This window comes from Trachurus trachurus, assembly GCF_905171665.1.
Source record: "Trachurus trachurus genome assembly, chromosome: 14".
In the NCBI taxonomy this organism is placed as follows: domain Eukaryota; kingdom Metazoa; phylum Chordata; class Actinopteri; order Carangiformes; family Carangidae; genus Trachurus; species Trachurus trachurus.
In genome coordinates this window covers 15,213,376-15,230,231 of record NC_139903.1, presented here as the reverse complement: position 1 = coordinate 15,230,231, position 16,856 = coordinate 15,213,376, and the positions used below count along the sequence as shown (strand labels likewise).

General features: G+C 39.5%; 2 protein-coding genes across 2 annotated transcripts; one reads left to right on the top strand and one right to left on the bottom strand.

The window, feature by feature from the left end:
• Window positions 1-4,569: 4,569 nt before the first annotated feature.
• Window positions 4,570-7,201, bottom strand: LOC310996729 (sialidase-3-like). The gene is made up of 3 exons (XM_083986185.1): window positions 7,083-7,201; window positions 6,670-6,909; window positions 4,570-6,561 (listed from the first exon to the last, which is right to left on the bottom strand). The coding sequence occupies exons 2-3, from the start codon at window positions 6,892-6,894 to the stop codon at window positions 5,554-5,556; spliced, it is 1,233 nt and encodes a 410-aa protein (XP_083842311.1). The 5' UTR covers window positions 6,895-6,909; window positions 7,083-7,201; the 3' UTR covers window positions 4,570-5,553.
• Window positions 7,202-7,946: 745 nt separating this feature from the next.
• xrra1 (X-ray radiation resistance associated 1) lies at window positions 7,947-13,993 on the top strand (the record flags this gene model as incomplete). Its single annotated transcript, XM_083987051.1, has 16 exons — window positions 7,947-8,040; window positions 9,161-9,312; window positions 9,403-9,474; window positions 9,560-9,632; window positions 9,726-9,823; window positions 10,320-10,450; window positions 11,455-11,559; window positions 11,895-11,998; window positions 12,125-12,177; window positions 12,306-12,371; window positions 12,443-12,536; window positions 12,640-12,758; window positions 13,073-13,232; window positions 13,355-13,470; window positions 13,612-13,717; window positions 13,800-13,993. 16 exons carry the CDS (start codon window positions 7,947-7,949, stop codon window positions 13,991-13,993), a joined length of 1,737 nt encoding a protein of 578 aa, XP_083843177.1.
• Between the last annotated feature and the right edge of the window lie 2,863 nt (window positions 13,994-16,856).

The window sequence follows — 16,856 nt, the reverse complement described above, 5'->3', positions numbered from 1 at the left end:
AGATGCAAATCTGAGTGAAAGATGATGTTTCGAGAAGACGAAGAAGACAATGACAATTGGGAAACATCGCTTTTTGCTCTGCTGTATACTCAACAACTTGCATGTCCTCAGCAACATTATGCTTCCAGTATGTGCGCATATCCATTCTGCGCAGTACATTGTATCATGTATGGAAAAAAAAAAATCTTTCAATTGTGGAAAAAAAAAAACAGGTCATATATTGCTCACTGCCGATTGTTCACAGATTAATTATTTCTTCAGAGGGGGAGGCTAAAACAGGTTTGAGTGATAGGTTTTTGCAAACCTCTGACACCAGGACTGGTTTGGAAGATATTCAACTGAATTGACTCTTGTTGATGAAATGATCTGTAGTGGAAAAAAAACAAAACAAACAAAACACACACACACCTCTGTGCTAAAATGAAACTTTACTGCGTGACTGGTGCTTTCATTGGAGTCTCCCCCCTGGCAGCTGCCTGTTATTCTGTATGATGTTTAGTACCCAGCAGCCAGAGAGCCAAAGGTTAGTACTCATGTGTCTAGCCTAACATCTCCCATAGTGTGCATGTGACTGGTCTGCCACGCTCACTGCTTTACAGGGTTGGGAACAATGGATTACTTGTAGAGTCGTTACAGTGATCTGACTTTTAAAAAAAACGTAATCCTGTCTGGTATTACTTTAAAAAAAAAAAGGAAAAGAAAAAAAGATCAGATCACATGCTGTAGAAAAATAGGCCCATTCATTTAAACCACCAAACAGACACTTATACAGTTTACACTCAAATAGTGACCGACTGTGGCACGTTACCTGATCTAAATCGAAATGAATGGATCACATTGCAAGTATTTATTGCTAGATTGGCTTTTAAATGAAAGAATATCAGTGCACTATGTTTTTACAATTTGAAAGTGTCAATCAAGAATCAATAGGGGGTGAGATTTTTAAAGTAACTTTCCCAACCCTGCTGCTTTCTCAGCAGTCTTTTTGCCTCTTCTGTTTGTAAACTGTGCGCATGTCCCTTTAAGAGAGAATAGCCCTAACAGGGTGTAAATGTGGCATGGCTTTTTGGCTTATGTAGATTTGCAGTGCCCTTGTAAGCCATTTTTTACTCTAAATGGTCCGGCAGTTTGATCCAGGATCCGTACTGGTGGGCACTTTTGCTTTAAAAGACTCTCTGCAGTCTGCAGACACGGCTGTGTGTCCATCTGACATATAATCTTTGTAATGTCCTAAACTGTATCAAAAGATGTTCACATCACTTTCAACGATGCCATTCTTGTGAAGAGCATCATTGTTCCTAAATCAGAGGTTTGAGACAGTTGGACTATATGGGAAGGTCACTGAGCGACTGACACAAAGATCTGGACACACTGTGGTGAACTAGTAGTTTTCCAATGATAGGACATAAATGATATGTCTGAGTTTATCAAATGTGATATTACTCTTGCCACAGGTCACTTGGGGTAAGATTTAGCAAATGTATTTATTTATTTTTTTTGTGTGGAAGCCTAAAAATATAGCTTCTCTGCTCATTTCTCTGGGAGTTCTCTCTCTGTACTATTTGTTCCCTTGATTCTTGCACACATGCACAGCTCATTTTATACTGTGTACCCATGTTCTGTTCCCTTTAGTTTGATTTCAGTACTTTGTTATGGGGGGTGGGGGTGGGGGGGTTGTTCCTTTTGTGGTTCCCCATGAAAACAGCACTAATCTCCAGGGCAGGGTGTGTTTTGATACATGAGGTTGTTTTAGCTGGCACAAGGTTACATTGTACTGTAAATAGGTTTATCTGTTTGACAGTGAGATAAAAGTTCAATTTATGAATGAAGGGAATACCTGAAGGAGCAGCCGAGACGCTGTTCCCCTCTGTGACTCTGTGACGATGTACAGTTCGACTGAGTGTAGCTTTCAGTGTACATAGACACTTCAATCAAACCTTGAAAATGAAACTTTGCCTGCATAACTTATATTTTACTGTCTTGCAAACAAAGAGAAACCAAAAGAGAGAAGAGACAACTCATACTGAATGTATCATGTCTGTTGCTCAAACCTATCTAACCTAAAGGGACAAAGCACATAACATGCTTTCAAGGTAGTTTTTCTTTTTGTGTTTTTGAACCTGTTACATAAAAGCCTGCAGAGCTCTCATGCAACATTTACATGTGCAATTCGGGGGAAAAAAGGTTATTGACATAAGCTTCATGCATAAATAACACCAGTCTAAAGTGTGCTCACCTGTTTATGGGAAGTCATATAAGATTTTGTATTGACTATTCATAACCTTATCATAACCTTAGCTGGAACAGGCCAATCATAGCTGTTATGTTGAACATTAACGTCAGCTCACCTTCCATGTTAACATTTGGAATAAACTGTTTGTTTCAGTATATGTGCAGGGATATTAATTTATTAGATACACGCAAACACCCTGTCCCAAAATATGTTATATGACCTGTAGGATTTTAAAATCAACCTCCACTGTCACACAGGGTGCACAGCAGCACAGCATATTCTCAATAAGTAGTTAGTGTTAATCCATTAAACTAACAAACCTCCACACCCGTAGATAACATTCACACCATGATGCAAGCCTCCACAGCTTCACAAACACTGAATCTACCTTTGACCCTGAGGCTCATGATGTGCATTTGTGTCACTGCTGCAATAACAGAAAAGATTCATGGCGTTAAAGGAGAAGATTTGTGCCAGTGTAGAAAATGGCAGCAGCAGCATAGAAAAGCATGGCATTAATACCATCATTTTGTCTGTGCTCCTGTAGTTAGAAGTAGAATCAAAAGCATCTAGTGTTCTGTAAATCGTGCAAATTCACAACAAAATGCTTGCAAACAAACAAGCCGTGCATTATAATTCTTAGAAAATCAAAAGAGAAGTCAGACCAGAAACTAAATGGACATTCAATGTCATTCTTACACCCTCTAAAAATGTCTGGCAGCCACGTCCATGGACCCCAGGGTCATTCAAATGGATGGTACAAGAGCAAATATCACAGCCGAGTGTCCAGCGCTGTCTGTGCTGCAGGAGCCAACTGGGATCTCCCACACACTTAGCACAAACAGAAAACATCTGCAACTTCTCCTGCACCAGACTGCATAACGCCATCAGAGTGACAGATGACACATGTGCGTATACTACAGTGCGCCGCTCTCTGATAAAGATAATCATATGTGCTGAAAAATGTTGGATGCCTCACCGCCAACCCCGTCAGAGAAAAACAGGTTTCAGCACATGAGTCATCCTTCCTGTGAAGAAAAAAAGCTGGACAACGGTGATAAAAAACAGAAAAAAATAGCACACAATAGTTAATAAGCACATTTGAGATATACAAGCCAGAAAATCCGACAAAGCACACCTCACACCTTTCTCAGTTGTTGAATTTCTATCAGTTCAGTGATAATGATGAGGACAGGCAGGTCAACAGCTTTGAGCTACTGTATAACTACGTACCCAAGGACACAGGGAGCAACTGAAATGTGCATTGAGTGGCTCCACACTTGCTCAGTTAGTTCTCACATTAATCTGCTTTTTCACGTTTGCTTTTCAAGTACATAAAAATATAAGCCACTTGTGTGAAATTCTGTGATTTCTGTCTGTTATTGTAACGGCTTAAACGTGTTTTGTGTTGCTAAAGTGACCTCTGACCACAAAAATTTAATTAGTTCCTGGAGTCTGTGTGGACTTTTTAGCCCAGAGTTAAGGATTTAATGTACGTTTGCCAAAACAAATCCGTGTTTTGAAGAGTCACTATGACCTTGACCTTTGACCACCAAAATGTTATCGGTTTCATTTGTTCTAGTTCGTCATGTTTCACTAATAAGACACAAGACACTCCTGTATTTGTGTGTTTAGTAATACACAAAGAAGCACTTTTCCCTCGAGTGCAGCTCAGTGACAACAAGCAGAAATCATCTGAATCAGATAAGAATGCAGATACAAACCAACCAATCAGAAAAGGACCACAAACCAATGAGAGAACAGGTACAAACCAAAGTAGCTAGTTTTCATTTTGCAGTTTTACCAACATCGTAATTACCTTTACAGTAAAGACATTATATCATTTGTTCAATCATAGAATATACAGATTCCACCGACTATTAAAATGTTCCCCCCTGTCCTGATTTCATCCCTGCTGTCTGCACATCTGTTGAATCACATTCAAATCCCCACAGGCCGCTTTACAACAAAAGTACTTCACATCATTTCCACACTGGAGCCTTTAGTCTCTTTTGCCTGCTGAGGGAACGAAATCCTCCTTAGAGCAGATGAGGCGTTTCTCATAGCTGCTTTAAAACCATATCCATGTCCTATTCTTTTATCCCTTATCCCTGTTTGGCAAATGATTAGAATTAAACTGGTCTTTGTAAATGTATCCCAACAATCAGCAGTTAATCAGAAAAAAAGTGGTCAAAGTAGAAGACAAGATAACTCAGGTGATCACACGTTACTTTTATTTTCTACTAAAATACAGGTTTCATGCAGGTTTTGTCACTTTTCACAACAGTCAACAAAAACACAATGAAACTAGTGTAGAGTCACCTCGAGGCATTTTGCCTCACAACATTAGGCAAAGAGGGATGTTAAAATCACTCAGTACAAGGTGTGTGCAAATTCCTAGTAGCTTTATAAATAGTTAATCTTCATCGGCTGTATCATGCTTTCAATCGTACCTGGTCGTTGTACTGCATGTAATTAATTAATGATGCCTGTTCTGGAAATCACAAACTTGAAATAAATAAGTAAATGTAGCAAAGTGGAATATAGCGTTTGAAAATGCAATATAAGGTAATAAAAATCAGTGTCAAGTACAAAGTAATCCAAATGCTCATCTTCGTTGATCCATTAGCTGGTACAGTTTAGTTGGTCTCGTCCTTGATTAGCTGGCAAGTAAAAAGTGAAGGTTGAATCTTTTCTGTCCATTTTCTTTTTTCGTCGACTTTGTGGCACTCGCTGTGACCTGGAGAAAAGATTGTGCGCTGGCAGGCTGTGGCACGGCTTAAGTTTGAACAGTGGAGTAGAAGGCATATGTGAATCAGAGAGTACTAAATGTAAAGGAGAGACTGAGCATGGAGGAAAACTCTACGCTCTACTTTACAAGGCCTGCTATAATCTTCGTATGAAAATAAAAAGAGGTAGGCAAACTCTCTCCACTGCTCAGAGATACTGAGAGTTTAATCAGATGCAGAAATGGGGATGAAGTGCTCGTCAAACATGCTACACACGAAGCCTGTTTAAAAACAAAACAAAATGACAGTCCAGCACAGCATGCTTAAAATCAACCACCCTACTTTTAAAAAACGGTCTCCTTCTGGTACAGCTGGTTGCATATTAATACTATTAAGACTTGAAATACGCTTTCATGTAAACAAGGAGACAACAAGACACACGACTCATGCATTATCATCTCCAGAATGTAGAACAACAGTAAACACAGACAGATGTTACTGCACAGCATATTTAGTGGCTTTTGCTTCGACTTTTAGGTTGCAGGAGGATGTCAGAGAGCTTCAGTAACACACAAATAAAACAACCGCAATTCAGCGTAACTTTTTTTCTTTCTTACTGCCCGTCTGCATGACATCATTAAGGGTAAACGACATGAAGGCAATCTGCTCAAGTTCACTCTCTTTGCCGCACTCTATGAGGCACGAAAACTGATCCTTGTCGCCGTTGTAGGCCAGGTCTGAGTAGCCGCTGGGTCCGCTGTGGATGATCCGGGGCCTGTCCCAGCCCGAAGAGTGCAGGGGTGACCGGTTCAAATATACGCCCATGTCCCTTCGGCTGGACTTATTGGTTGGATGCATGAAGAGGAGCCAGGTTTGTGTGTCTGGAGACAAGAGCGACGTGCCACAAGCTTTGCTTTCTGCATCATCATTTGGGACAAATTCAGGGGCGGGGAAGCCAATGACGCTGCCTTGACAACCATAAGGCGGCTCGATGAGCTCTTTAGCCATGTGAGGCTTGTCGAAATACACACCACTGTTTTCACTCAGGGCCTCACATCTGTGGCCTCCTCTATTACGAGCATTACAGTAAAGGTGACTCCTGCCCTCGTGGTCTATGATCTCTGCCATTTCACATTCACATGACTTTTTTCGGAGCATCTTACCTATATGCCATGTCTGCCCCAAGTCTTCACTATAAATAGACAATGCACGTGGGTAGACTGTAAAAGGGATGGGGTAGGAACAGCATCTGTAAGGGATGTAATAGGCGTACGCTGGAATGATCAATCTGCCGTTCTCCATCTGAACACCGTGGCCGGGGCCCACAGCAAATGTGGCCCATTTATGGATGGTTTCGCCAATTACACTCTCTGTTAAGTCTCTTGTTTGACTCCAGGTTTGTCCGTCGTCACTGCTGCTAACACAGCAAAGACGTGCCTTGTTCTTACCTGTGATGATCTGCCTAATTTCTGTGGTGTTTCCCCAGACACAGATGAAAAATAAAAACAATGTTTTGCTGTTTTTTTCATACACAGGGCAAGGGTTCATGGTGCGGCGGTTTGGTAGGCATGCTGTTGACAGCTCCTGACTGGAGGACCACTGTAAAAAAACAAACAAACAAAAAAAACACACGGAAAAGGACAACATGTGAATAAGATGAGCACAGATAATGATAACAGACTTCGGTGTTAAAGTAAAGCTAATAACCTGAACAGATCCATCATCTTTCAACGTTCCTCTTCTCATAACAAGTATTTTGGCATCATGGTCAGAAGGTGTTGATCTCTTCTCTGCAAAAGCAAGGAAGGTGTGACTGTGCCGCAGATAAATCAGAGCAGGGATCCTGTATGTTATCCCACTTGGCTCCTTTTCAAATAAAGTTGTTTTGACTGGTTCCTCTTCACTGCCACTTTTTGATGGTGTGTTTCCCATGGTGAATCGCAGTTCCTGTGGATGGAAAACGTTGCAAATGTTAAGACTGTACATTGTTATGTTAACAATGTTTAAAAAGCACAGACAAGTTCACACTCCAGCAGCTCCAATAGCCACAGATGATTGCATTGGTACATAGTCTGTGGCGTGTATAGTCCTACTCTGCATGCATAACAACAAGCACGTACCTTCACTTGTCACTCTTCCCATTCGTCACCTTTGATCTTCTCGTGCTCGGCATTATACAGTCTAATTTCACGCCGATCCAGGGACCTCTGATGTTCACGACACTGATGCTGAAGGTTCATCAGAAAACAAGAGGCGCTTCAATGAGAGGAACCCTGTCGCGCACTTCCGCATTCGCCTGACTGACTGAACCAGACGTCGGCGGTTTAGAGATGAGGCACCAAAATTATCGTCTTTTGCCCCGTATTTTTTTTTTTTTTAAATTATCTTTACTGTTTTAACAAAGCAGTTACGTGACAGAAAAGCTAGCCAACAGCCCTTAAGTTACAAGAGAAGAGTAATCAAACACAACAGCCAATTTCAGTCACGGTGATAACGTTATCGTGCGGTTCACCTGCGCAGTGTGGATGTATCAGATTAGCTAGTAGGGAGCTAATGTTTACACGAACGGTCGGACGTAAATAAATTCGTCTTGATTTGCAAATAAATACCTCACGTTATTGATCGGAAGAGCTGTCGCATAGCGCATGAGAGCTGTTTAATATATGTCAAACACTTCTGGGCGGTGTATTATCTTAAAAATGTATAATATCTTTGATAAGCTAGGCTCACCGGTCCCTTCCGCCATTAAAACACCAGGGTTGAGACGACACCGCCCCCTGCTGGACGGGAGGGGGAGGGGCAAGGGCTCATGTGCTGTTGCTAGGAGACAGAGCATTACAGTGGATCCGCAGAGACTAGTTTTGCCAGGTCAGGCCGTGAAAAGTGTAATTAACATTTGCATAGAAAGTTTCTCTCTCTCTCTCCCCCCCCTCTCTCTTTTTTTTTTTTTCGTGACAAATGGATTTACTACACAAGCAAACAACATGACTGCTGCACGGTATAAATTTGATGACGGGCAGAGATATTATGCCACCAAATGTTTCCCAGCCCGAGCACTACTTCGTCGAAAGAAGGACGGTGGGTTCTTTAAATTATTTATCTAAGATAATAACTAGTTAACATAATGACCGAGTGTTATCAAAAACAATGACATTACAACTATAACAACAATGAAAACAATTTATGGTAAAGCAATATTTTTAAAGGTTAATAAACTGCAGCTTTAGGGCCTGATGCAATGACCCTTGGGTTCCCAGGTTGTCTGCTTACAATTATTAGGCTGCTATTATATTTATAGAAAAGGGGGACACCATAACAATTAACTTAGACTATAGCCTATTATTCATCTAACAATTAAGTTAGCCTATCCTTATTTTTTTGTCACAGTTACATTTGTGATGCCAGAAAACAGGACAAATTATCAGCAAAACTATATCAGAGGCCAGTTTGTGTTTCTTATTATGTCTGTCCAAAACAATTAAAAACAAAAGACCACCACTACTAGAAGACAGTTTGATTTGCCTTAATGAGGATACATTTTAGGTTTGATGCAAAATGCTCTAGGCATCTGTAGAAGTTGTGTAATAACATTTTCCCCATAAGTTTTAATGTGACTGAATGAATATCTGTATGTGTTAATAGTTAAAATATGAAATTAATACACTATGGTTCAGCACAGAAAGCCATTTATCACCTGTAGGAGAGGGACTGAAAGCTAAGCACTGCCGGACTGTTAAAGCAACATGCTCTTGGATAAATAATGAGTGCTCTCTGTTCTGGCAAATAGGCCTATACACTTCATTTAATATAACATATTATCAAATTGTATTAGCACCACATGTTTTGCAAATGTGTTACAATAACTGATTATATTAGTCAAATGGCAGATGTTTTAATAAACAGTTCATGGTTTGAGACACTAATCAAGCAAATGTGTCAAAATATTCTCTGGTTCCAGTCACTCAAATATGTGAATATTTTTCTGTTTTATGTCACTGATAATTCACAGTCTTTGGGTTTTTAGACTTGAGAAATGTTAATGGCTATTTTTCACTATTTTATCGTGTTATACAGACAACAGGATATACAATAAGAAAATAACCTGCAAATTAATCAATTATGAAAAGAATTGTCAGTTTCTGCCTTGTTTCAAATGCAAACAGTGTAACTGCAGATCATACCTTATTCAATCTTACAGGTACTGGTCATTGGCTTGTGGCTTACAGAGAGGCAGAGGAGAAGAAGCACACTAATGTTCAAAGAAGAATAAAAGAGTCTCTAAAAGAGTCTCTTAAAAAGCAAGAGAGCAGCTTGGTGCCTGTTGGTAATACATTAGATGGGCCCTTCCTGGTGAGTTACTAATAATGTCTTATTTTACAAAAGTGAGCAACACAATTTGTCTTTTGGTGTCTGCAAATAATTTTCAATGTTCTTTTGTAGCTCAAGTTACATTGTGTTGATAAACCATCTCAGCTGTGCTCTGTTGACGTCAGTGAACAGACACTGAATTCTGTAAGAGTCACTTTTAACACTTTTAACAATCACGTGGTAGTTTGTGGATGAGACTGACTGAAGAGTTGTTCCTACCTGTGCACAGGTGAAGCCAGAAGATCTTAAGGCGTTTAATAATGTAGCCTACATCGATGCCTCTGTTAACTCCCTCTCTTTAGGTGATTATTTTTACACATCAAGCAAAACCTCAGTGAAAATATTCTCCGGTAAAGAAGTTCCACATGTTTGAGCTGTCCATTGTTTTTCTCCAGGCTCTTTCAGCAGCTTTGTGTCTTTGAGAAAACTCAATCTATCTGTTAACGGCATTTGTAACATGACGTTTGATGCATCTGACTTCCCGCATCTTGAGGTGAGATGACTGACTTTGCCATGTGGTTCTTATTACATACACTTTTGTTATTATTTTTGCTTAACATTGTTTATTCAGATTACTAACATATTACAGCATTAAAACAACTTGACCTGACTCAAACAAAACAGGAACTCTGAAGTCTTTGATTTCCATCATTTTTCTTCCTGCTGCTCCTTCATTTCCTTTTTCAGCTTCTTTCACATCTCTAGTTCTTTCATGCTTTTCTGTAATCCACTGAAAAACAAATAAACCATGTATAGCCAGTTTAATCTTTACTGATGCCGCCATCATGCCCTTTAAAAAAAATAGAATTTCAATTTTTGTGCCATAATTAATTCATGCAAGTACAAGGCAGATCAGTAGCTAATCTGTGTAAAATCTATAATATTTCAGACTGCATAATCTCAGGCTCACACTCCTCTCCTCTTCTTTTTCTATTTCATCCTCTTGACGTGATTATGTTTATCTAAATGTTTAATTTAAATCTTCACAGGTTTTGGATTTATCCTATAACAGTTTGTCAGCTGATGATATTGTTTCCATCGGTCGACTGCCACGTCTAAAAGCCCTTCATCTGACTGGAAATAAGCTTCATCATCTACCTCCTATGGGTTCCTCATCTAAGTACAGTGTTTGTTATGGATTTTTAATTTCAATTTTATCTATGGCTTTACTTATAATCAGACAACATGACATCTTGGTGCTATAATTAGCTAATTGTATAGTATGTATAGTGTATTGTAATAGTATTTTATTTATCAGCTCTGGTGTAAATGTATGCTAAAAATCAAAAAACAACTCGATTTCTTCTAAAAGTGTTTGTTCATTTGTTCCGGGAAAAAAATCCATGCCCTCCCAAAAAAGAACAAGTAGATAATTGGTTCAATAAGCGGACGTGCTCTTTCTTTATTCTTACTTCACCCACAGGTCAGTTGCATCAAGCACTACTGTGTGTAATGACTGATCTGCCAGTGAGACAGATGCAAAAATCCTACTTTGAATACAGGAAAAAAAGAAAGAAAAAAGAATGGTACAGAGAAGCTGGCAGAGTGAAAGACAACTAATCTGTTCCAACGCATATTTTCCACATCAAAATGCAAATTAATTCTCTAACTACAGCCTGACATGGCCTCCAGTCTGCCTCCGTCAATTATTCCTGCAGAGACTGTCTTAAGCAGGCAGTGCAAAGGACGCTGCCTCACTTTATGAGAGGAGCAGAGGCATGAATAGAAACATATAATGCTAATATTTTATTCTTTAATAGTGATGCTTCAAGCCATTTGGGCCAGTCATTTGACTTGCAAACTAATCATATGCTTGAGCTTGTTTATATTGTATCAGGTTTTATCTCTGGTTGAACAGTTAATAACACAGAAAGTCAAGATGCATTTTCAAATTGACCAAAAGGGGGTGCACAAATGTTCCTGATTTACACTCCTGATTCTGGTGAAGGAAATGTAATGACAGTCTATACACCTGCTCAACAGTCAGGTATATAAAGGGTGTATGCACATAATATCAATAGAGTGTATGCAACTTTAACTACATTATAAAATACACCCACTGTCTATTCATAAATGTACTTTATGCATTGAATGAAGTTAGTTGGTTGTACCTTTTTTGTCCAGGCCGACTGAAGAAGAAGACACACAGTTTAGAGCTCTTGAAGTCCTGATGCTTGATGACAACAAACTGACCTCTGGAGTCTTCAACAGCCTGACAAACCTGAACAGGTCATGATGTGGTTTCCTATGTTGTAGTTGAGCGTCATAATCGTTTTCCTTCAGTATCATTCATACACTGAATTCAAGTAAAGTGAAGTGTTTGTTGTCTGTGTAGCTGCAGCTTAAATTGGTAACAGAGATTTGAACATGTGGACATTTATCACACAGGGAGGTGCTGTCATGTTGCATTATGGGAAGAGTAGGGTCCATTGTTTTAGAAGATGAACTCATAATAGGGACTAAAAGATGAGATGTTTTGGCCTCAGCCACATTAATTCTGACCATCACTGGAAAACACAAGCTGCGGAAACACTTATTCTTTTTGAATTGTTGTTCAATTTCAGACTGAAGTATTTAAACTTACAGAAGAACCACATTCGTGAAGTACCATATTTGCAACAAGGGGGATGTTCAAGACCTGTGCCGACTTCTGAGGAAGAGAGACCTGGTAAATGCTAAGAAACTGCTGAGTGTAATTTGCAAATAATTTACCACTGGATGTGTGTGCAAGAGTTACCTCAGCAACCTTCAAATAAATATGATTTAGTCAAGTCTTATTATCCCTTCACACCAGCCCACACTGACCCAGATGCTGAAAATCATGAGGATTTCAAGAGAATCTCAGAGGTAAGTAAATCTGCATTTGGTGTTTGACATATTTTATCACAGTTTTTTTTTTCTGTAGCGCATATTTTGTAAAATAATCTTGTGTGTGTGGTCTGTCATTCTCATTCTCTCTCTGGGTCAACTTGGAGGAGCAAGACAAAGGATCCAGTCTACCACTACCAGAGCTGCAGTTCCTAGATTTGTCAGACAACAAGGTATATTGTTTGTCTACTATCAGTAAGTGAACTTTGTCAGTGAAGGTTTCTCATCGGTGGTTTGTCTTCAGATTGCAGAGGAAGAAGCGCTGATGGCCGTCGCTCTTCTCCCAATGCTTCGCGAAATTGATATTCACTCCAACCCTCTGACCACACAGAGAAGTGGTAATCCCCTCTCTTAAAATAAGGAGAAGTCTTTGAAGATCAGTTCTGATTTTTCTTTTTTTTGGGTTGCTGAAATCCCCTCCATGTGTTTGCTTGAACACAGGAGATCCCCCCTTACTGACCCATTACCTCCATGAGAGACGGGGGATAACAATAAAACGTAAAAAGACGCAGGAAGCTGTGAAGCCCCCACTGAAGATGTCCATCAATTCAGAATGGCAGGTTGGACATGGTCTGCATCATTAATATTGTCTGATCATGATTCTCCAAAGTTAAAAAGGTCTGTGTTTTTTTTGTTTTGCAAGAAGCAAATGCTGATAAATCTGCCTGGTCCTTCACAAACTCAAGAGGCCCAAAACAGCATGGACGACATTTCCCTAGAAAATACAAACCACTTCTTTGTTACTCAGGTATATGTACATGTCCAGTGTCTGTGGTTTTCATATTGCTGCTATTGGCTGAGAAACATTTGCACAACATTTGCTCTTCAGAAATACCCAGTGAATTTGTCCGTCTTGATGTTATTTCATCTCCAGACAGCAGACGACTCTGAATATGAGTCTGATCTTCGAGCTGATGAGAAAAACACTGTAGGAAATGATGACAATAACGAGGATGATACCATTCCTGAAAAATTAAACTGTTCCAAGATGATGATGGATGCAAGACCAAACCCTGAAGCGGTGGAGCCCATTGGTGAGGACTTTAGTTTCACCTGCAGCTGTTTGTTTTCGTACGTGTTCCCGAGGCCCTAAAGACTTTGCCTATACAATGGCCCCATAGTGAAGAGGAATATTCATGCTTTTTTTTCCCAACAGGAATTCAAACAGCTGTTCGGATGCTGGAACACACACTGAAGAATCTTAATGTTTACAGAGACTCAAAACCAAAAGTTGATAGCATCCAGATGCCATACAGAGAAAGAGAGAAAAGGGTTTGATATGTCGCTCCACAAAACTCATTTGCATTTGCACTCAATGTCGCCGTCGAATTACATCAAACACAACAAGAACCGTAAAGAACAAGGAATAGCATCTTACCTTCATGTTGTGACTTAAAAACTTTCTGTACACAGATTAAAGAACTTCCACCTCCGAAACCAATAAAGCAGCCAAATGAAAGGGTTGACGAGATGATCAAGGAAATCAAAGGGAGTACGACGAGGAGAGAAGTCGCCTTGAGTATGAACATGTCTGATATGATATCAATCGCTTTCAGCCACTTGACCTTTCATGACATTACCTTTCTTTGTTTTCTGTACAGGCACTGCCCTGAAGAGCACAGGCGGGAACAGGCAACATAAAGAGGCTTTATCTCTGCTGAGGGATATGAAGACAAAGTACAAGATGGTCCATGAGAGAACAATGGAACAAGCAGCCAGCCAGATGTTTCAGCCGGAGTCTGATAGAAACACCAACCTAGATGGAGTTCAACCTCCATCCGCGCAGATGCTGTGATTCATATTTAAAGTTTAGCGTGAATACGAGAACACGTGAGTCTGTCTGGTCAATCCTGGGACATTGTGGTGGTTTTGAGCAGCTGCACCGACCGCATAGTATTCATAGCACGCATCAAATGTTGTGTTGCATTTGTATCAGTTGAAATCACCATAGAACAACTGTCAAATGTGAAAATCATTGAGGAAGATGGCAGGTCCGGTTTTCATCCTTCGAGTCTACTGAAATGGCCTCAGTCAAGCTGTTTATGGGGGCCCAGTGAAAAAAGACAACAGCGTAGATTTCTTCAATATCACAATAACATGCTAAATTAAAAATATGGGTGTTGTTTGTTAAGATTTAGGGGAATATCTTCGTGAAATGGAAACTGAGCATTAGCGATTTTATAAACCTTGGATTAATGTCACCTGGCAGCTCAGTAAGTTTGTGGCTTTGAGTGTTACAGTGATTGAATGACTAGACTAGACTAGACTAGAGTTTACAGTTACTTGAATTGATCAGGTATTCTCTAGGGACATGCATGGTTGTATACAGAAGAAGAAAATATCTTCTTCTGTCTGAGTGCATCTGCTTTTATTCTGTAGGTTTCACATCGGCCAAAATGCCAAGAATAGGGAGATTCTCCTTTTCAGGTTCTTGCAAGAATCTGGATCATATCTGGAGATTCTTTGATATGATATCTTACAATCTTGTGATCTGAGCGTCCAGCCCAGATTTGATCATATACAGGGTCACAGTTTGAAGTTTTTGGGCAATTACATCTCTGGATTTTGGGCTGTTTTGCACAGCGTCAGTGAAGCTAGCTGTGATCATTTCTATCAGGCAGGAGCAACAGTACTTAGCTGAGCAGTAGTTGTTTGTAGTGTTGAACCCACCTCTGCAGTTGGACATGATTTACAGTCCACATCCTTAAACACATAAATGATCAAGTCAAGCTTTTTAAAATTTCTAGTCATGTTTTGTTTTCGTTTTTCATTCCCTTTTTGATTTCACGGTCTTGTCCTTCATGTGATTTCAATTATTTTTCTCCAGAGTAGCTTGCAGATGTGGAATGCACGTTCAGCCCAGGTGGAATAAATCAATAGGTACTCTGAAGATGTGTCATGCAGATTTTCTACATTATTACACTCATCTGCGGATATTCCCCTGCTTCTGTATGTATTGGATGGTTAATACGATTACGTATAGAGAAAACAATGCTTTCTGTATATCTACTTATGCTGTCACTCAGTGACATGTTTCGCATTTTCATTTTGTCCCATTTCATTTCAACTGTCACAGTAATTACCTTAATATTTTTGAAATACAGTCTATCATATTTCAGAATAGTTGTAAGGCTGTTTATTTACTTATAATGTTTATTATAGCCCTAAATCATGGGGGGGGGCGGAATAATTGACGCCTAAAACCAAATATAATTTTCTGAAAGACTTTTTACCCTAACCAACCAAAATGAAACAATAGGTCATGCAAACACAGTTGAGAGCGGTTAGTAATGTGATTTTGACAAGCTGACATTAAAATACCCAAAATGACAGGTTGCAAATAATCCAAAATAAAGAAGATTTTGTAACATATAAAGAGGGTGTTTGTTCTGGTAAATAAATTCAGATACTGAGAACGATCTGAACTTTGTGGTCTGTGCTATCAAGCTTTTCAGAGGGTTTTTCATCCCCAGCGATATATTTGATGGTAATGAGGAGACTGCCAATTGAAGTAGTTCTGACTAAGAAACAGTTTTCCAGGTGATTGTGTATTTTCCAGAAAACCGTGTTAAATCTCGTCAGTATTTTTTTTTATTTTTTGGTAACCACAAGTAGTTTTACTGCTCTCTCCACACTCTGGTGCAACTCAAGTTAAGGTCTGTTGAGAATTTGTTGTTGCTTAGAGGAACTTGTTGGAGTTTGTTCTCCTGCCAGTGAGTCCTGCCATGAATTTATTTTGCCTGACAAGAAAGCTGTTACGAAGTAATTTTGAAGTGATAATGATTGGTACTTCAAGCGTCTACTGTTGCATAAGTGCAGCGTTTTCATGCTGGAATTCTTTTATGTAAGAGTTTCCTTATACATGTCAGTTTCCACAGTTTCGGGCAATGATCAGTAACAGCTGCTATAAACCATGCAGAGCAGATTATATCAACGTGTTTGGATGACTGTTGACTTTGCAGCTTCTGTCATCATTTTTAGGATTAATACAAACTCTTTCCTTGTCTTCTCGTGTTTGCACCAGCTATTATAAACCAGCAAAGCAGATCATGCTTTGTTGGTTTGTTATAAGCATCAAATTGATCCAGGTCTCACACCCTCTCTGCCACTTTTCTGCTCAATACAAAACAAATGTGACATCAGGAGAAACATCAGTAGTGTAGAAACACAATGATACACATTATGAGCCTGGTCAGTTCATAAAAGGGCATGATTGAATCTGTCAGCACAATTTAAACTTCACATTGATAGAAGATTTTCATTTCCTGTATATAGCCACAAAAATACAATTACAGGATTGCCAAAAAATATACCATCAAAATTAGGAAATAAATAGAAACATCATTATGAAAAACCTTCAAACGGAGCAAAGTATTTTGTTTTGGACTTTCATAAAGTCAGAAAAACACCACAAAAAACAATGGTCAGAGCTGAAACAGCAGAGGCCGAGATATCGTGACTTTTAATCCATACAGAGTAACTTCCAAAAAACGGTGAATGCTACTGGGCTTCCTGTGATACAACTTGTATTGTCTATGGCTGAGCCAGGATAACCCCATGACATCATTGTGACGTCTTTTTTTTTTTTTTTTACAGGCTGTGGAGGCCTCCATCCAGACACAACAGAGATTATACTGTACAGCTACAGTACAAGTGAA

Excerpts from the sequence above, each read along its gene's own strand:
- LOC310996729 (XM_083986185.1), bottom strand. The coding sequence starts at position 6,894 with ATGGGAAACACACCATCAAAAAGTGGCAGTGAAGAGGAACCAGTCAAA. Across the intron at positions 6,562-6,669 it reads AAGATGATGGATCTGTTCAG|TGGTCCTCCAGTCAGGAGCT; the intron begins GTTATTAGCTTT and ends GTTTTTTTACAG.